Raw genomic sequence first — 21,611 nt, 5'->3', positions numbered from 1 at the left:
GACAACTCCTTTCTGCTTTTGATCTAGTCAGCGGTGGAGGGATCCTCTTCAACCCAGAGGAGAAAGTGTTATAGTGTTACATTTAATCAGAATTTGAAAGAAAGTGCATTTGTGAAGAGAGCAATATTTTAAAATTACGTGCCAATTTATTTTTTAAAAAAATATTAGCATATAAAAATGACAAGCCAAAAATTTCTTAATTGTCTTCCTTTCAGCGGATGTGAAATATAAACAAAACCGGTTATGCGGAAAGTGTGTTCTGTATCCCAGAACATCTATAAATACTTAGCAGCTTTTAAATTTAAAAGGTTTTTCATTTTCTGTTTTTCTTCATTTCTCACCCTCTGGAGTTTGAACCTGTGGCATTTTTAGAATAAGCATTTGTGAATAAAGAGCCATTATAATGCAAAATTCAATTAAATCATTTTAATGGCATCTGTTCTTGATTGACAAGTGGAATTGATTCCATACAGAGAGCTCCTGTATGACTGGAAGCAACTGTTCGCATTTATGTATTTTATTTATTTCCATTTATATTTGTTTAGCCTTTCAGCATCTATTTTGATTGATGGCCCTTTAGTATTTCCCCAGATTTTGTCTCCTTTACTTCCCCATGATCTCAGTGGCTTTGTAACCCCGGAATTCCTTCTTCAGCCAATAATGGGCATTTCTTTTTACTATAGATTACTTCAGAACAATTCAGACCTAGAGCTGCAACAGTATGAGTTGGAGAATTTCCAGATCCTGATGTTGCTACCTGCCTAGTAGAAAGTATCTTCCCACGCATTTGAGGTAGGGGGAGGAATGCAACTATCACCTAAACAAAAGGAAGGGGGAAGTGAACAGCCAGCTTCCTCCTGAAGAGCCAGGAGAGGGAAGCTAGCTAGTCGCCCTCAGAAGATGTAGGAGGGCTGGTAGGCAGCCAGTGGGACTCTCTCCAAGAAAGCAATAGAGGATAAGGAGTGGGGTTGATACCAGTCTCTTGGAGATAGTGGTGGAAAGCTGAGTAGAGTCCAAAGGTTTGTATAAACTTCAGATAAGCATCATAGAGACATTTGGATGCTTATCTAAATCAAACTGGGAAGTCTGAAACTTTTGAGATTCTCTCTTTCCTAATCAAAAATATGCAGGTCAAATTGCAGATAGAAATTATTTTTCATTTCAAATAGAACATCTCTAATCAGCTTTATAAACATGTTAATTCTATTTTCAAGAAAAAAATGCATCACGCTGTGTTTTCTTGCAGCAGATTTAAACCTTGTAGCCTACACAGCTCAAACATGAGTGTATTGAGGGAAAAAGAAGGTCAGAGTTTCATCCTCCATCCATGAGCAATCACAGACTTCTGGTATCTGGAGAGATGAGAATGTATGGGAATATCTGCAATCAGCATTTCCTGAGGAATTTTCTCCCGTATGTGTTTTCTTTCTTCTCCATGGCAAAGTCTTTCTCTGTGCTCCAGAAACAGACTATCTTCTGTGGCGCCAGTATATATCCCAACAACATCTGCATGCTGTGTAAAGAAATTCCAATGGTTGCCTATGAAAAACTAATTTTTGCTGAACTAACTCCTTTAACAATTATACTATTAACTGAAAAACCTAACTGATATAACAACCTATTAACAGATGGCTCAGTAAATAGAGGAAAACAAAAAAAACAAAAACAACCAAAAACTCTAGGCCAGGGGTGGCCAAACTTACTGACTTTCTGAGCCACATATGACAATCTTCAGAAGTTCGAGAGCTGGGGCATGCCTGCCAGGGCTTAGGGCTTAAGCTCCACTCCTGTTGAAGCCCCAAGCCCCGGAAGGTGTGCCCTGTGGGGCTGAGGGATCAAGACCCTCCTCCCCACTGGGCAGAAGCCAGAGGTGATGCATGGGGGAGGCACGTGCGGTCACATACCCCCCCAGATTTTTGCCAGGGGTTTGCTGACGCCACTCAATCCCATGGTGCTGACGGGTCCCCTCCCTGCATGGCAGCTGGAGCTGGCAAGCTGGGAGCTGCAGCCATGGGGAGAGGCAGCAGCAAACAGCTGGAAGCAGCAGGGAGAGCAGTGGCCCCTCCCTGCAGCTCCCAGCTGTTTGCTACTGTTTCTCCACTGGAAGCTAACATGTGGGAGGTGCAGGGACCGACAGCTGAGGGTAAGAGGGGAAGTGTGGCTGGTGGGGAGTGACTCAAACTGTTGGGGGTGGGGGGTGCAAACTCATTATATGTGAATTTGAATTACTTCTAACTTTGCAAATTGATTAGCAAAGCGTGCCTTTCTCAGGAAGGACTTACATACGTGTGAAGCTTTAAAACAACTAATGATGCTTGAATTATCAAGCATATAAAAAAAAGTATAAGAAAGTTTTTAAAAGAAGGAAACATTTTTCCTCGTTTTAGTAGTTCTAGAAAGGCTCAGCAGATTTTTTTTTTTAAATTTACGATAAGGCTGAAACAAAGAATGACAAATCTAAGCCTAAAAGGAAATATTTTGAGAAAGCTATAAGTGACTGAAAATAAACATCTGTAGTGAGATAACTATCTTAGCCATAGCTAGTGTCCCCTCTGTGACATTATAGTGGCAAGAAGGAATATATTACTCAATATTTTATGGGTCTAAATGTTTCTGAATTTGAGAATGGTTTAAAATGTACCCCAGCGTGTGGTGCTTTACAGACAAAAATATGCAGTTTGGTTCATTTTTTGCCACTTTTATGCTGATCATGCTCTGTTGTATATTTCTTTTCATTCCTTTAATAACGTAGCCTGTCTTGACCAAATAAACTTACAGCTTCTCAGTTTCCTTTAACAAAATGTGTCAGAGAGAATGGCTTTCCTTGGGAAAGTGAAACATCCTCAAGAACACATCTTAACCTCTTCTACTTAGGGCTGGTCTAAACTACACAGTTCAGTTGAGTTAAGGTAACTTACGTCGACCTAATTATGTCTGTGTCTACACTACAGCCTTCCTCCCGCCGATGTAAGTGCCCAACTACACCGACATAATAACTCCACCTCCACGAGAGGTGTAAGGCTTATGCAGGTGTAGTAAGGGCAACGCAATGTCTGTGGCAGGAGACGTAAATTGACAAGAAAGCCAGGTAGCTAGAGCCCAGCTGCCCCCCATTTCCTGGAGAACTGAGTGGCTGGGAGCTGGGGCAAGAATGGACCCTACTCCTGGCTGGGAACCAGGGTGAGAAGCCCAGAGGACTTCCCCCCTGCTTCTGGCAGCCTGACAGGAGCCTGTGGGGTAGCCAGGCTCTTGGCAGAGAGCTGCCAACAGAGCTGAGAGACCGGGCTCTCAGCTCTACATACTGCTCCTCTTAGGTTGGTGGAAGTGTTCCTGGTGAGGACCCGCATCACCGCCCCAAGGAGGGTAGTGTGGACATGCACCACCATAGTAATTACTGCAGTGGCTGTAAGTTGATTTAATATGCTCACTTACCTTTCTAGTGTAGACATACCCCTAGGCTCTCACCTCAGACCTTCCATTTGTCCCCATTAGTAGTAATCCTAGCATCATCAGCTCCTGCAAATCTTTTACTTTTACATCTACCTATGCAGACCTATCCATTAGCATGTTCACAATATCACTCATATACACAACTGCCTCAATACCATCTCTGCCTTATCTCCTCTCACCACTATTACAAGGTATCCCATATAACCACCTCTTCAGAATCCATTACATATAGAAAATTAGAATGCCACAGCCCACCTTCTCACACGTACAAAGAAGCACAATACATTCCCACCTTCCAACAGCTCCACTAGCTCATCATTTATTTCAGAATCCAGTTCAAATTTGCCTTCTAAGGAGTTGCTTTAGTCAATCTTCAGTTTGTTAAGACTTTACTTAGCCTACCTATTTTGTATTGCTTCTTTCAATAATCACTATTGCTAAATGCCTGTACAGAGGGAGAGAGAGGGAGAAAGAAGGACTGAGAGGTATCGCCAAGGAAGGAAAGACATGTTTCAGCTGAGATTTCATATGAGATGTACAGTCAAGAGGAAGAAATTCAGAACTCAGGAAGTTTGTTTCTGATGGCACAAGCTACAGAGTAAAATGTACTTCCACCAACAGCGGCAAGATTGTGCAGAGACAATAATAAATACGGTTGCCTGGCCAGATTTTCAGAAGTGAAGACAATGGGAAGTGTGTGTGCCCTGCATCTTTGGAAATTAGGCCACTATTATATGGTTAACAGGAGGAAATATTTTTCTGGTCCCACTACCTTTAAAGTGAATTTCCTGTTCTTCATATCTTCTTTCCAGGGCATCACATAATGTACAGGAATCATCCCATGTTTGTGTGAAAGCTTTGGCAAATGGCAGTGAACAAACCTGTGGGAAAAAACATTTTTAAAAAGACAGTGCGGCAGTGTTAGGACAGAAGATTTGGTTGGGTTATTAACTGACACAACCAAGTCCATATAATTCATAGAGGGGGAAGTCTTTAATATAATTATAATTAATAAAAATATTGCTTCTTCCCTTACTGCCAGGCAAGCTTATCATCTAACTGAAATTTCATGTTTTCCTGGGACACTATGCTGAACCAACAAATGTTTTTTCTTCCGGTATTTAGCATAACAGTAAAGAAATTAATTTGATCACATGAATTGAGGAGTGTGATTTCTTATGCTTCCAATTACTGCATGCCCTCCTCACCCCCACGCAGACACCAGATAGGAGCAGAGCTGGCTTTGTACACTGGCACAGCTAGGGGCTAGCAGGGGCATAGTTTGTGAGTTAGTCCTCCATTTGTGGTGGGACCCTGGGGTCTGCATCTGGCTGAGCGTGGTCCTGGTGCTCTACTCTTTGTGCAGGGTGCCCACTGAGGCAGAGGAGAATGGTGGTATTTCCGTCTGTAAGCCCAGGGATACAAGGGGCCTGCCTGGCACTTCCCAGACAAAGATGCTTCCTGCCCTGAGGACGGCAACAATCTAGTTTAGAAACAAGCCACAGAACAAGGGGTGTCTGCCAATACCAGGCAGTCTGAGGCAGGGCCAACCTCTGTGCTGGAAGGTACCTGGCCTGGGGAAAGCCCTGGCCGCTGCCAGTCTGAAATCTCTGCAGACCCGCTCCCTCAGACACGTGGGAGGGAATAAGCAGAGAAGGGAAGGGCGGGACAGCCGAGGGGTGACTGACGGCTCTTCGGGAGGGTTGAGAGATTAGCAGGGGGACCCCCATTAGCCCCTTCAAGCTGGCTCTGTCCAAAAGCAGACACGGGAGTGCCGGGGGGGATGTGCGGGTACGGGGGTGGGGGAGCTGCTGGGCGCGCCAGCCGCAGCTCCGTCTTCCTCCTCCTCACCCTTTGAGGTCCGTGTTGGTCCCGACGGAGACCATGGCGGCTGCAGCTCACCCGCGACTCCCCCCGCCCGGCCCCTCCAGCGCCGGGGCCGCTCTGGCGTGGGCGCCTTTGTGACGCTGCCGTTCCAGAAGGCGGCCGGGCTGCGGCTCGCGGAGCAGCGCCTCTGCACTGCACCTGCGGCCAAGCCAGGGCTGGCCTTGCTCCGGCGACGGCATTGCCCGAGGCTTCAAGGGCAAGGGGCATGATACCCCTCCCGCCTCCGCAGCCTTTCGTGCCAGCCCAGACACCACGGAGCCTTCGCGCTGCAGACGTGACTGTCAAAGGCGGAGGCGAGCGCGGAACGCCAGGAAGGGAGAACGCGCTCGACCACCGCCACCACCAGCGGCGCTGGGGGAAGGTCGACCCTCCAGCCTTGAATTCATTCCCGGTACCTAAGGGGACGCCTAAGTGTTCCCTGAACTAGTACGTTTCCCAGAACGCTCGTCAGGCGGAAGGGACCCGTGGGAGTTAAGGTTTAAAGGGAGATACAAACAGGGGAGAATGTGCAGGGGAAGGGTTAAAGTGATTAACCCCGTTTTTGGTTCATTGCAGTGAGGGAACTTGTGCTCGGCGTCATCGCCATCGTGCCAAAGATACTGGTTCTCTGAAGTGACCTGGGCACAGTACTTCATTTGTGCCGGCGCTGAGCCTCGCACCTCTAGGCTTGGCCCGTCATAGCCCCCCTCTAAGCTTGCTGCCTCACTTATGAAAGTAAAAAAATTGCTTGAGCCCTTGCACCTCTTTCATTACAAATTAAGCACCGCCTGAGCACAAATTGTTAGGTAATTAATATCAGCTTAAAGCCACACTAGGGAAGATAGCTCATCCCCATATTAATACCTAGCCCAGGTTAGTTTTTCAGCAGTAAAAAAAATTGCTCTCATGTTTTTACAGATGATCATATTGCTTTGTGCAGTTAATACCTGGAAAAACTTTTAAGAAAGTCACAAGAAGCACCAAAAAAATTTAAAGCTGTAATCTTTATTTTATTTTTTGCACTCTACAGCTGTAAACTGAGCCAAATATGGGAAACTTCACCTCTCTTCTCCTAGATAGATCTCACAAATGCAGTGTCGTTATGTTATTTGCTATAGGTCAGGCAAATGTGTTTCTAAGTGATTTTAAACTACTCCATTCATCTTTTTCCTACTTCACTATTATGGCTGGTAAAAGTTCATATAATTTTGGGTATGGTATACAGCCACTTAACTCACTTTTTGCTAACAGGGGCTCTATAAATTTAAACAGCGAAGTGTAGCAACAGAGGACACAAGTCCTGAGGATGCTAAATTTCTCATTCTTTTAAAAATTAAATAATTGAGAACAGCCATACCTTTTCAGTAGATACAAAACACACTTCCACAAGTCACTACTGTTGAAGGATGATCAAATTTATGGATACTCTTCCGAAAGATTTTTTTCCTAAGCTTCAGATATTTTGGAATGTGTTGAATTTAACCATTTTAAACAGAATTGCATATGGATGCTACTGTATATTGTTTTTCTATTGCTCTTGTATTCTCCTGAAAGTAATGGAAGTTTTAGATGGGCAAAAGTTACAGGATCAGGCTTTTTGTTTTGGAAACATTTTAGACTGAAAACTAATGTGTGTTCCATTCACAGAACACCCAACTCTAAGTAACATTAAGATGTCATATGTTAGTGCTGCATGAACAATCTAGCACACTCAAGTTCTTCTGCTATATTCCAAACAAAAAGAATGCTCAGCACTTATACCAAGTACCATCTTCAAAGTACTTTACCAACATTAACTGAGTTCCCCTCACAACTCCTTTGTGATCTTGGTAGGTATTATCCCCATTTTACAGATGGGAAAAAAATGAAACAGAAGGCAAGGTGACAGATGGGATTAGAACTCAAAATTCCTGACAGTCCTGTGCTCAAATCTCTCTACACATTCTCTGAATATTGTAAAGGTAAAAATCATGCAAAAATTTTAACCTAACACTTTTGTTTCCGCATGCATACAGAATGTGGAGCAGACAAATCCTTGAAGGAAATCTCAAATTAGCATCTGACCCATTCAGCAAAAAGATCAGTCATGATCAATAGACATTCAGAACAATGGTTTGAATGACTTATGTCCCAAATATTGCAAAACTGTATACAAAAAAGGTAGCCAGCTCAGTTCGTCGTCATAAGAAATGGGAGGGACCTGAGCCTTTTATAAAGTTACGCCTAATGTACTACCCACCATTGATTACTTTGAGAAAATAGGTTGTTACCTAAGTGAGTGAAGACCGCAGAGTAACCTAGTTGCTTTTGAGCAAACCCACCAGAGAAGGTTTTACAGGACTTTTAGTCCTATAAAAAATATTTCTCAGTACTTTGCCATATTAAAAATATAGGACTTTTAATATCAATATGTATTTTATATTATCAAAATGCTTTTTCCCACCCATTAGATTTAGAAGCAGCGCCTGCTGGAGTATGACTTTTTAGCTTTGACAGATTAAATATGGTTTATTGTTTAAATACTAGCCCTGAGTTTATTCCCAAATTTGCCAACTAAGTGAAAATCATCGGCAACAGATTTTGCATGACAGAGAATTATCTAAAACATTTTAACATCTTCTGAAGGACACAATGACCAGACAGATAAAATAGGACAGGTAACGCCTCTACTATGCACTTATATTTAGCTAATTATATCAAGTTACCTCCAAAATACAAGTATTTCCAATCATATTTACTTGTGCAATTTCTGAAAACAAGTAGTCAGAGAAGTATAATATAAAAGGCTGATTTAATGGGTCAGAGATTTAGTTCTCCTACGTATCCAGTCCATTAATGACTAAAAGATCTCCAGATCATGAGCATTATCAATTTCAATGGCATCCTCCGGATCCAGCTTTGTTTCACCATGTCCTTCCTGTAAATCATCCAAAGAAGCCAGGGCCTCATTTGTGTCACTAGCAAAAGTTTCTCGAGATGCATCATCATACTCTTGAAGGTTGAGCCCTTTAATAGCTTGTTTCATCTTCTTTCCTAGAACCTGTATTCTCCTCTTTTTAGCAGCTTTTTTGTTTTCATACTCCTTCTGGTTTTCAACATAGAAGATTTCCTTGAAGAGGAAAATATTTATTTAATATGCTGATTATGCAAGTGTTTGCCTTATAACTGCAAAGGAAAAAAAACCAAGTGGAAAAGGCACTACATACATAGTCATGAATATTACTACCTTTATTAATCTTTAAAATAATAACTGCCACTAAGCCAGAAAGGGTTAAGCAACTAGCAGGCTAAGTGACCCAAATTCAACCTTGAAAGACATATTAGAAAAGTATATAAATGGTAATCGGGGCTATTCCTTATAAATACCTAACAAATCCATGTTAAATAGACTAGAGATTTGAAATGTAAACTTGTATTATTAGAGAATTGGAAGAAGAAAGTGATTGTAGTAGTCTATGGTTACCAATCTAGAGGTTAACAATGTAACCAAACCGCTCCTGTTACTATAGTCTATTGATTCAGAGATCAAAAAGGGGACATTTAGATGGAACTTGGGTGTAATAATATCATTGTCTATATTTCTTTTTGAAGTTTGTAGTAAACTGTCTATAAGTTTGCTTAATGGATAATTACCTTATGCTAATGAATGCAACTAGTTACCTGTAAATACATAGGAAATAGGAGGTTTTACTTAAAGCCACAATGTTTTACCCAAAGAATACCTGCTGTCAAGAGGCTGACAGAGAACTATGAAAAGAACTCATTATCTCAGAATGAGATTTTATCTGAGATAAAAGAACCTATTATCTCAGCTCTGCTTAAGCTTTGTCAGGGAGGTCTGAGTCACAAGACTAAGGTCTCCAATTCCAGTCAGTCACCTTGATATTGGACTATAACCTATGGAACTAATGCTTAAAGGACACTCTGCAGCTCTAAAGCTCACCATCTCTACTGTGAAACTGCACTTAGAACGCTATTCATATCTGCATGTATAATGATCTTTTAAACCAATATTCTCTTCTTTTTTAATAAATTTTAGTTTAGTTAATAAGAATTGGTTGTGAGTGTGTCTTTGGGTAAGATCTGAAATATTCATTGACCTGGTTGGCAATGTGTCCAATCCTTTGGGACTGGAAGAACCTTTTATATAATGAACAAGATTTTCAGTAATCCTCATCATATTTGACTTGGCTGTCTGGGTGGGAGTCCAAGGCTGGGTTGCTTTAAGGGAGCTGTATTTCTGGCTTCTGTGTAACCAGTAAAGTGTTGTAGAAGTTGTTCTGTTGCTGGCTTAGTGAATCTAAGTATTAGAATAACCACCAGTTTGGGGGATCATCTGCCCTGTTCTTTGCAGTTTGCCCTGATTAAGCAACCTCAGTGACCCTCCTTAAGATTCTGATTACAAAGACAAAAACAGAAAGAGAATAAATAAATTTTTTGAAAAATATTTGACAGCTGCCCATCGTTTTCAAATTGCCATATAACTGTGCGCCAAAATATATGTGTTTTATTTTAAAGTCACTAATTCATATGGGTTGAAAAATAACCTTGAAAATATGAACTAAATGTTAGCTACTGCAAGACTGTCTGCATGAATCTGCAGAAAGGGTGAAACAGCAGCTTTAAATAGAAGTGAACTGCTCCAGTTATTTCAAACAGGGTGTTAACACAGAAACCTAAATAGGACAGTTTAAAACATCAAGACTATTAATTATTTCACTGGTGATCAAACTTTATAGAAAATGAGACAGAGAGAGAGCCAGCAGAGCCTAGGGCTCAGTTGTAGAGGCTAGAGTGGTAGGCTGGAACTGGCATGAGAAGACTGGAGGGGGAGAAGGGTGTAAACTGGGACCAGTTACACGTAAAGACTGACATTAGATCTGGGATGAGACCCGGGAAAGATTGTGGGATGGGGTGAGGGAATACGATCCAAGACTGGCATGAAGACAGGTTGGAGGAGACAGGAGCAAATGGGGTCAGGTTTTGTGGCGGAGGAGGAGTTGAAGGATTGTGACCACTAGAGAGAGAACACTTCCCTATAGAATCTGGAATGGAACCCTTTATTGTTCTGCTGTCAATAAATATTTGTGAAGCCTAATGGCCAAAATATATGTTTTGTTCTTTTCTAGTACTGGTCCAGATAGGATGACAATCTACTACTGTTACCATTTATTTTGTTAGGTCATATTGCAGAGGTCTGTGGATTTTAAAGTTCTGACACTCCTGATGAGTTGGTGTCAATATACTGCACGATAAATTTGGGGGTTTTTTTAGTTTGCTTTTTTTTTAAACCTAGGAAATTGCACACAAAATTACATAAGAACATAATTAAGTTTGTAAAGTCACGCACTTGAAAGATAGCTACTAAGGTCACTTGTGTGACTATTTCTGGGGCTCTTCTAGATATGCGTCCTAATATACTCTTTGATTACATGATTATATACTATTTTTATCACAATACCCTTGCCTCATTCAGTGCATTGGATGGAGCATGCTCTGAGGAGGAATCAGGGTTGTGCAGTGAAGGAAGCTGTTGCCTGTAGTATCCCTGCTGCACTTGTTGCAGTTGGAAGGGGTGTAGAAAAAGAGGCAGGGAACTGCAGGAAGACAAAGGATGGTCTCAAGGTTAAGGCAGTTGACTGCTGCTCTGCAGAACTGGATTCCATCCCTGCCTCTACCACAGAGTTCCTGTGTAACGGGCAAATCACTTAAACCAAAGCTTTCATAGGTGGTCACTTATGTGTTCCTCTCAAGTCAGGAACGCAGAAAATGAGCCTAGGTCTGATTTGCAGGTATGCTGAAGACTCACAGATGCAAGTGAAGTCACTGGGAGCTGTGTTTTGAACATAGGAAGTGCTATACAATGCTAAGAACTCCAAAAAATCAAGTCCTAGGTGTCTCAAAATTGGACACCCAAAATTAGTGGATTCTTTTGACCGTATTCTTTCTGCCTCAGCTCTCCATCAGTTAAATGGGACTAATATCCCCCCTCATCTGAGGAGGTGTTTGAAAATAATATTTGAAAAGCACTCAATGCTACAGTGATGAGGCCATAAAAAAAACTCCATAAGGAAATTAACAATTGTCTTAAAGTAGGATTCGAACAATGTGTAGTAAATAAGCCATGTGGCCACGCACTGAACAATGAGGAGAAAACTAAATACTGAACCGCTGTTCATTAAATGAGTACTGTCCATTCTGTGCACTAAGTGAGGCTGGAGTTCTGTGGAAAAAAATAGTATGTGATTGTATAATTAACGGCTGTGTTATAAGTAGGGCCATATCAAAATCTTGGCCATGAAAAGACATCATGGACCATGAAATCTGGTCTCCCCATGACATGTAGTGTTTTGTGTACTTTTACCTTATACTATACAGATTTCATGGGGGAGACCAGCATTTCTCAAACTGGGGATCCTAAACCAAATGAGGGTTGCAGGGGTGGGGTGGTCTACAAGGCTGTTGTAGGTGGGGGTCATGGTATTGCTACCCTTCTGTGCTGCTGCTGGCAGCAACAGCACTGCCTTCAGAGCTGGCCACTTACAAATGTAACAGTAGTACAGTACAGTATTTTGGTACATATACTGTATGAAAATATCTGCAAAACTTGCTATTTATGCCATGACCAACCAGCAAAAAGTGTGCGATTTCTCTGCAATTTAAATAGACCCATAGTCATTACACATACACTGTAAGCAGCTGAATTAAGGAGACTGACATTCACTAACTTTTGAGGCCTTGACTTTGCACCCTTAATACACAATGAATGTTTTCATATTAGTTTAACCCTCCTCCCTTTAAAAAAAGCACTCTAAAAATGATTAGTTCTTCAAAAAAGGATTTCATGTACTTTAGTCATTATGATTTAAAATCTAACATGTTTACCTTGATTTGCTCTCCAGTAATGCTGGGTGTATTCTTCAGCAGATTTAAATAAACTCCTCCTGGCGTTCTTCTTCTACTACCATTCTGCATAAGGGAAAAATAAATTATTCATAACGAAAAGTCTAAAACAGATTCAAAATAATTGTCATTTAAGAAATCTAAAATTTCCCTTAATTTTTTATTGGAGCAACTCTTTTCTTTACAAAATATAAATAAAAATACTATTTTGGTAGTGCCTAGGAGCCCCAGTTAAGTACTATGACCGCACGTGCTAGGTGCTGTACTGAGGTAGCATCCAGAGACCCAGGCCCAACTGTGCTAGGTGCTGCACAAGCATATTACAAAGACAGTTCCAACCCTGAAGAGTTTCTTTTTTGAGCTTCATCTATCAAAAGTGGCCAAAGGACCTATTGGACACTGTATAATTGGACAGGTGAGTTATGAGATTTTTTTTTAAAACTTCATTTAAAGCTTTAAGCACCAGTCAAGAGGCAAGAATTGGTGTATCAGATCACACCAGCTGTCAATTCACCTATTCAGGTATTATGATGATTATTATTAATTTGTATTACCATAGCACCTAGCAGTTGCAATCATGAACCAGACCCCAATATGCTTGGTGCTGTACAAACACAGGGGAGAAAAAAGAATTCCTTCCCCAACGAGCTTGCAATCGAAATATAAGATGCAAGACAATTGATGCATACAGACAGGGGAATACAAGGAAACAACAAAATACTATTTAGAAGCATGATAGGCAGTGGTCCCAGTACACCTGCAACTTAACCATTGCCAAATTTTTTGTAGGCCTCAGAGCAAAGGAGAGTTTTAAGGTGGATAATGAGTTAGTTTTGCAGATCTTTACGGGGAGCTTCTCCCAAGAGTGAGGGGCAGCATGGGAGAAAGCATGAAGATGCCTGTTTGAAAATTTAACAAATGGGTAATGGAGGATGGTATCCTGGGCCGATTGGAGGTAGGGAGTTGACTTTTCAATAATGAATGAGAGATGGTCCATAGTGTGGTAATCATATTTCATGGATGGGCGTTAAGAGTCAAACTACTCATATAAGTCTGTGAGGTGGAGGGGAGGAAGCAGCAGGCAGTTGATCATTTATATGATCATTATTTTTATATATATATATATATATATATATAAATAATCATTTAACTCATAGGATTCTAAGTTCTGTCATAACTACTTATATTTTTCAAAGACCATAACAGTCTAAGAAAGTAGATGTTCAGATCCTTTCAATGGTTTTCTGTAATGGGAATGTGAGCAGTTACTTCAGCACATTACTTTCTAAAATCTCACTTATCAGGTTCTGTAGTGTCCTGTTATTTAGCAACTCAAATGCTTAATTTTAGCAAAGTTAGCATTTTTGTCTCAAGAGGTATGATAGATGTTAAAAACACTTCTGAAACCTTCCTCCCTGAACAGTAGTTCCATGTTCCAGTTAAGTTCAGTGGTTGAGGTAACATCAACAGCGGCATGTTGCAATGGTGTCATACTAGAGCATGAATGGAGCTGAACGTTGAGACCTGATATAGTGCTAACAATAACAAAATTTACTCTTTCCTTTATACTGTTTAAACACCTAAACACTACATCATTAAAGAGGCCAATTTTTTCAAATAAATAAAGAACAGGAACAACCCAAATATCAATACTAATACTAAAATTTGTTCTAGTGCATTTACCTTTAATCATTTTAAGAAAAATAACTGGAGACAATATACACTTATCACTCTGACTGTGCATACAACCCTAACACAGAAACTAGCAGCAACTACGAGATGTTCTTTAGGTGTTGTCAAAAATACTTCTGTGGCATGTGCACAAAAGAATTTATTGTCAGACGAGTACGAGGAGTAAGTACCGTTAGAAGTTACATTCTTTCTTTTCAATTGAGCTGGCAAATGCTTTAATCCTTTAAGGTAGCATTTCTTCTTAAGACGAGATCATGAACTGGAATGTTTAGATACAAATAGGTTACGTTTCATTATCAAGAGTGGTTGCTAGAAATATATGATTAAATATATTATGCTCTTCCCAAAGCTCCGTTGTTTTACAAACTTTGATAACCCACAGCCAAGAAGAAAGCCTATACTTAGCAGGGTCTGTTCCCAACAAATCAGTCATCTGTAACTCCTCATCACAGGCATGCAAACAAGCTGTAAGTCTGTAGCTGCTATGGTACTGTAAAGTGAAATTTACAAGTTTCCTTCCCTTTACTACGAAAACTTAGGCAGCAAAGCAGGGAAGAATTACTGAAACTACATTCAGAAATTTGTACTTGGGAGTAAGCCTAAGCCATATGTTGAACCTGTCAACTTGTCATCTAGTGGTATGCGGATTAAACTTTTATGTAGGATAGTGCTATCCAACTCCCAACCTGCTTAATGTATTTCGTGGCCTATGTGGTAGACTCAGATACTATAGAATCTAATACTCCTGGGGGAAGTCTGCATCACTGCACACACAAAGAATTCATGTCCAGTGCAGAATTCTCCCCTGCAGAAAATACATTCTGCCCAAGAAGTGCTGCAGTTCTGCCTTTTGCCCACCAGAGGCTGCTGTGGTGCCAGAACAGCAGCTGAATGGCAATAACATCTAGCAGCCACCTGCTTTAATCACAGCAGCCTGCCTATGGAGCCAAGTTAGGAGGCAGAGTGGGGTGCTGCAGGGATCACAGACTGGGGTTCAGAAGGGCTAGCTGGAAGGGACAGAATGGGATGCAGGCTCAGGAGCTAGTGGGGTGACAGCATTGAACCAGAGGCTGAGTGGGGGTGGGGCTCCAGAGCCACATGAGGTGCAGGGACACATGGGGACAAGGGCAAATGTGCCTGGCTGAATAGGAGAGGCTCAATGTCAGCCAGGGTCTACATGGGGGATGCTCCCAAACTCCCTAACAAGCCTTCCTCCCCCAAAAAGAAACTGTTCTGTACTACTCTCACCCACACCCAACAACCTTCCAGGTTCACTCTCAGACTCCTTTCCTCTCCCTCAGCTCCTTCATTACTCTCGACTCCCCCAAGCCTTTGCACTGAGGGGTGCGGGGACCACATTTCTGTATTGTAGTTTAAATTAATTACTCAAGGTTCTGTTTTAATATGCTTATAAGGAATCTGTCAAAAACACATTTCCTCATTTTTTTTGGTCTGTATTGTTAGACATACTTGCTGATAGGTATTTTGCAATAAATTACCAAAATAATTGAAACTGATATGATTATATTGTGTTATTTTGACAAATAAAATATGCCGATTTTTGCAGAATTTTAAATTATTGTGTGCAGAATTTTTAATTTTTTAGCAGAAACCGCCCCCCCGGAGTAATCTAAAGCTTTCATTATAAAAATAAAAAGTTACTTAGTCCTCGTGTTTATGAGGACAACATCCCAGTATTGTCTTCCTGAGTCTGCTGACTGCCTGAAACAATTGCTAAGAGATGTGAACTCTCATCTCCATTTATTTCAATGCAGTGTTTACGCTAAAGCCTGATTACACTTCATATGTTGGCTCTTAAGGATTAGATTTTTATCTGTAAATGATGGAAATGTCAATTTCATCTTACACGCACAAACCCACAAAAAATATTTCCATTCATAACTGAAATTTAGATGGGCAAAGAAAGAAAAATGTTGCTTGAGAACTTAGTAGTTTGATTTAAGGATATTTACTTTGTACACTTTGAAATGTGATGTTGACAATTTGAAATGTGATGACAATTTTAACTGTTCTAAAGCTAATTTTTTTAACTCAATGTCTAAATCATTATTGTCTGACATCCTCCCCCTCCGCCCCCGTGGTCTAACACCCCCATAATTTCCCACAACTGCAAAAATTTACATTGAAAGAAAAAAAAAGCACCTAAAAATAAATAGTCAAAATTATAACAAAAACTGCTATTTGGCCAAGTCTACTTATATGTAAGCATGATCTATTTAAATGTTTACTTGTTGACTGTTTTCATGGATCAAATGGAAAAGGGATGGGAAAGAAGGCTATGGTGAGGACTGAGTTTGAATCTGAGAAAATTTTTGAAAGCACTGCAATAGTATTTAGTATGAAGATAGATTGCAAAGAACCTTTTTTCTTACCATTATGAAGAGTCCACCATTTTGTTCCACTTCAGCTGTTTCCATAAGCAGTTCAATAGCTTTCTTATTTCCAATTATTTTCACTATTCGGGCTATCAAATCTTTCTTTGGTTCTCGAAGCCTAAAAAAAGCAATCCCCCCCAAGTCAATGAGATTTCTTACATGAGTAAAATTAAGCATATGACTTAAATGGGGCAACTCAAATGAGTAATGTTATGAATGCTACTGTTTGTAGGAGATAAGCTTTAGTTAACTAGAATTCATTTTACTGTACTATAATTTTTCAAAATTCAGAGGAACAGAAGATATTTAGTAAGAACAGGCAATGGCAATAATTAGTGTACATTTTTGTATACAAATGTTATTGTCTGTATCAGTTTTGGTTTTTGTTACTTTCCACAATGGTAAGTTTATGCAAACTATCTACTATTACACACTAAAACGTTAAAAGAATGTTGTTAAGTTTGCAAAGTCAAACCCTCAAAAGTTAGGAAATGCCAGAATTAAGACTGTCTCAGCAATTTTGTATGCATAATACAAATAATTTTGTATGATAATTACATAATCACATACTATTTTCGCCCCCACAGGACACCTGCCTCATTCAGTGCATAGGATTGACAGTGCTCACTAAGGGAAAAATAGTATGTTGTCATGCAATTAAAGACTGTATTATGATGCATACATAGAATGGGGCCTGAAATAAAGTTGCACAAGAACCCTGGTATTGGCATCGACACTATTTTCTGAGTGCATGAATTTACAAATTTAATATTCTTCTAACAGTTTGTGTAATTGCCTAGGTTTTAAAAAAGGCAAACTGAAAAAACCCTGAAATTCAATATATGGCATAATATTGACACCCACAATGCTCATCAGCAGTGTCAAAACCTTTAGATCCACAGCACAGACCTCTGCCACTTGAGCTAAGGGAGTATCAGAGCAGTAGTAGGTTGTCCCCTATGCTTTATCCCTTCTACTCCATCCCTTTTGACCTGTCCCAATCCTGTCTTTTCCCCATCCCTTGGGCCTCATCACAGTTCCATTTTCTTCACTAGCCAGTTCCAGTCTTTACTCATCAGGTTTCTCATCCCAGTCTGAGTTCCCTCCTCTTTGCTGCCTCATTTCCCCACAACTGGTCCTCAGTCCCAGTCTCCCCATACCATTATCTCTGGCTCCCAATCTCATTACCCAGCCAGTCCTCGCTCGCCTCCAGGCTCAGTTGCATTCAAATCGGGTGTCTTCCTCCTCCATGCTGCCTGGGACCAGCAGGGATGAATCTTTAAGAGCACAGGAGAGACAGGCTCCCAAATCAAATGCTGGACCTGGCATAGGCACAGCTCAGAGAAGCCCAGAGTGGCAATTGCAGGGAAAGTCCTGCTCATTCCTGGGCTGGAGCATACCCAGCGCAGACAGGATCTTTGAGGGCATTTAGCTACTAAAATTAAATCTCTACTGAGCATTTGTGAACTGCAATTTTTTGAAGAGCTGTAACTTAGCCAAATTTGGGCAGGTTTTCCCAAGGATGGCAAAAGACACGTCTGAAACAAATGATGCTCCCCATGGCAAATTTAAAGTACCTGCTCTGAAGCATATGTGGGTGAAGGCACTAGAGCTATTTAATTAAAAGGTTTCCACAATTTTTCAACATGAGCAAAATGTTATTTTTTCCCCTGTTACGAATTACACCTTGTAGGACACGCACACAAGTGCTGCGAATTACACCTGATAGGACACGCACACAAGTGCTACGAATTACACCTGGTAGGACACGCACAGTTCGAATCTAGGCTGAGACACAGAAACAAAGTCCACAACTGCAGAGTTTCCAAAAGACACTAAGTTTGTTACGCTCGAGCGTGGTGCCCCCCTGCTAGCCAGGAGGGGACACTGAATGCAGATTATACAAAGGTTATATACCTTTTAGCAAAGCATGTTGCCCTCGTGCATCGGAAACCTTAGCCAATAAACAAACCCTTGTCTTATCTACCACTTATCCCTGCTTGGTGCATTCCTCGTGCTATACCAGTATGTTAATTACACAGCATGGTCCTAAAGCCATGCATCAGTAACTTTTATTATCAGGATGGGAGGCCTCACATCAAGGCCAAGAGACAGGGAGTTAGAGACTGACAAAAACCAGATACTGGGAGTCAAGGCAGGCTGGAGACAAGGAGGAGGATTTTCACAGGGATTCAATATCTAAAGATTACTCCTCCTGGTGTATGATGTGCTGGCATTTAAACAATGGTGGGCCCCAAACCAAAATGGAGTCACATGTGCTAACTTTTCCTTAACACCCCTAGCCTCATTCTGAGAAATGGCTGAACACTTTTGGCTGACGTTTAAAAAAAAAATTTCAGCCTCAGGTTGACACCTTGCGTGGAAAATTCAAGTTGAAATGTTTATGAAGTTGACAAACTTTAACCAACCGAAAACAGGGTCTCATAATGGGAAGAGTTGGGCAACCTTAATAAAAAGTGGTGCTACCAGCCCCACCAATAATACTGCATTAAGGTTTCAGGATTCTGGGAACCTGAACAAGCCATTCAACCCCCTATCTTGTAGTTTAACATGGCCACCTAAAACAGTCAAGCATTCAACAAGAACACAGTCTTATTCTTCCCTTCAGTAACTTTTACATAACCTAATGGACGAAGGAACATAAGATCTCACCGATAAGAAATTTCCTCTGCCACTTTTTCCTCAGAATCTTCTTCAGTAATCTCGTACATCCCTTTATAATTCATTTCTAGTCTTTCACCCAGTCTGTCCTTGACAGGCCGTTTCCGTTTGAGAAGTCCTTGTCCATTTTCTTCCTCCTTTGACACTGTTTTTTTGTCATCCTGCATATATTCATCTAGCTCTTTGTCTAATATCTCTACATCTTGGTCAGTTTCTTTCATCAGCTTTTTAGCCAATAAATAATTGTAAGTCTCAGACTGCCTACTCTTGTCAATATTACCCTCCATTCCTAAAATTCCAAGTTCAGTGGCCACTGCATCTTGATTTTGTTCCTGAAGCACTGCACCCCAAATATTGTTGATCTTCTTACCCCCTACGACAGTTTGCTTCTGGTGACTCTGGCCAAACTGAAAAGGCTCTGGTTTAGCAGGAGGGAGGTTAAAACATTTTTGTCGTTTTCGTTTCCACATAGAAGCATCATCATCAGAATCAGAGAAGCTCTCATCACTTGAGTCCACACCATTGGTTGTTCGATAAGGAACGCTTGGTGCACAGGATGAAATGGAGGTCTGGAAAGGTTTGGTGGAACAGTTGCCATCATGTGGTTTCTGAAATGGCAAAGTCATTTTGTATTAATTCAATTAGCTTTCCTTTTAAAAATACTACCTTGATGATTTGATTACAATTAGATTCAATAATAGACTAATTTATTCTGATTCATATGTGTGAATAATTTTAAAACTAGACTAGCTATACTTTACTTTTAACTAGAACTTTCATCCGAGAACTTCAGAGCACCCTACTGACACCAAGTCTCATTCAGAATACCCACTGATGATTCTCCATTTCAGATGGGTAAACTGAGACATCTTCAAGGTTACACGAGGTATCTGTAAAGAATAGATAATATAACCCAGTTCTTGTTCCTAGTCACAGGCACATCACAAGACATACTGCTGCCACCATTGTAAAATTAGCATCCTTTACAGATAATTCCAGTTCTTTCAAAAATGATCAAAACAAGAGCTCCTAAAAAACAAGATAATCTTTAAAATAATATTTTGTCCCTCCATATTTAGATGAATATATTCCTCTCTTTAACCCACACACTCTTTCAGTAACATTCCTCCATTATTTTCTGGCAAAAAGCAACAGAAGTAGAGATTCTTTAGCTTGTCTTACCACTGTATAAAATACATAACTGCTTTGAATTAAAGGGCTATTTGATAGCACAAGATTTTGGAAAAAACATGGTGAGCATAGCCGTAAGCATTAAAAATGCATCTGTAGTTTACATGCTCCTTTCCTGGTGCACATCTCAAGACAAAACTACATATATCTGTACCAAGAGAGAATAAAAATCCTTATTATATCTTCAATTTAGTACACTCTGTTATCCTATTCAGTTCTTTTCTGCACTTCTACCACCATATATTTCTCATATGATCTGATAATATACACATGAAAATCAGTATTTACTAAAAAAAAGTTTGAAAGCTAATTAAGTGCAGTCTCTCTTCAGCAGGTAAAGGCTTAAACACAAAAAAGAGACATAGCTTAAATTCAGAAAGAAGTAACTGCTGTCATGACATGTCCTTTCCAAACATTTTCGGTTGCTGTTCTGTTTCTGAAACCATAAGAGACAATACAGCAGAGCCAACCATTAAAAGCCAACAACACGTGCGCTGGCAAACGGGGGTAGAGGAAAAGCAGCAATTAGACAAACGGGTGGGGGTTACTCATGTTTCACGGGACGACAGTACCTATCTGATAAGAAAAACACTAACTAGACTCATACAATATCTCTTCCGAAGAGAAACACCCAGCAATTCCTAACAACAAATCCCACTGCTCGCCTCCCACCCTCCTCCCCCCAAAGGACAGCAACAGCAGGTCCCTCCCGGCCAGGGACACAGGCTCACTGTGCCACACACCAGGACCGCACTAGAAATATGCCCGGGGGGCGGGGGTAGCGGTTTGTCAATGGGGCTGCTCCCAACCCACCTCTCCCGGCCCCATCCCGGCAGCATCTCAGCACCGCCCCGGCAGGGGAGAGGCCGGGCACGGGGCATTTCCTCGGGCTCCCCCAGCACCGCGCGGGTGTCTCCCGCCCTGAGGCCCGCCCCGGCCGCCAGGCAGCAGCAGCGGCGGGAAGCCGGGGCTGGGTCAGGAGCCCCGACGGGGTCCCTGCCAGGGGGACGGCCGAGCCCCCGGGGCCTCCCCTCACCTGCGCGGGGCCCCTAGCCGAGACGCCGGCCGGCATGTCGGAGTCCGAGTCCGAGATCTCCCCGTCCTCCGCATCCTGCTCCATCCGCCGCGCCTCCAGCGCCATCTTCCCCGAGACCGCGAACGCACCACGGCGCTCAGGGGGCGGGGCAGGGGCCAGGGACCGCCCGCGCTTCCGCTCGCAGGGGAGAAGGGGAAGCAAATGGCGCCGCCTACTGGAAACTTCGCTCAGGCAGGGAGCAGACGCAGCGCCTACGTGCCCCAACGTGGCTTGCGCTCCGCGGGCGGGCGGGCCGCAGGGCATGCCGGGATCTGTAGTCTTTGCCGGAAATCCCCATGGAAGGCCTGTGTGGGACTGTTCCAAGGGCAAAAGAAGCCCTAAAGGCACGTTGTCCT

General features: G+C 41.6%; 2 protein-coding genes across 2 annotated transcripts; both read right to left on the bottom strand.

Moving 5' to 3' along the window:
• Positions 1 to 411: 411 nt before the first annotated feature.
• Positions 412 to 5,738, bottom strand: SPMIP10 (sperm microtubule inner protein 10). The gene is made up of 3 exons (XM_084627767.1): positions 5,302 to 5,738; positions 4,223 to 4,331; positions 412 to 1,513 (listed from the first exon to the last, which is right to left on the bottom strand). Exons 1-3 carry the CDS (start codon positions 5,334 to 5,336, stop codon positions 1,307 to 1,309), a joined length of 351 nt encoding a protein of 116 aa, XP_084483893.1. The 5' UTR covers positions 5,337 to 5,738; the 3' UTR covers positions 412 to 1,306.
• A 563-nt stretch (positions 5,739 to 6,301) lies between these two features.
• On the bottom strand, positions 6,302 to 21,553 carry PHAX (phosphorylated adaptor for RNA export; the record flags this gene model as incomplete). Its single annotated transcript, XM_084628728.1, is given in 6 exon segments — positions 6,302 to 8,425; positions 12,202 to 12,285; positions 16,305 to 16,425; positions 18,981 to 19,597; positions 21,217 to 21,483; positions 21,485 to 21,553. Coding segments are annotated over 6 exon segments (1,428 nt in total). The 3' UTR covers positions 6,302 to 8,155.
• Positions 21,554 to 21,611: the final 58 nt, after the last annotated feature.

Source organism: Lepidochelys olivacea (genome assembly GCF_965140295.1).
Source record: "Lepidochelys olivacea isolate rLepOli2 genome assembly, chromosome: 5".
Lineage (NCBI taxonomy): Eukaryota > Metazoa > Chordata > Testudines > Cheloniidae > Lepidochelys > Lepidochelys olivacea.
Note: the sequence above shows the minus strand (reverse complement) of the source record. Positions and strands in the feature narration are given on the sequence as shown.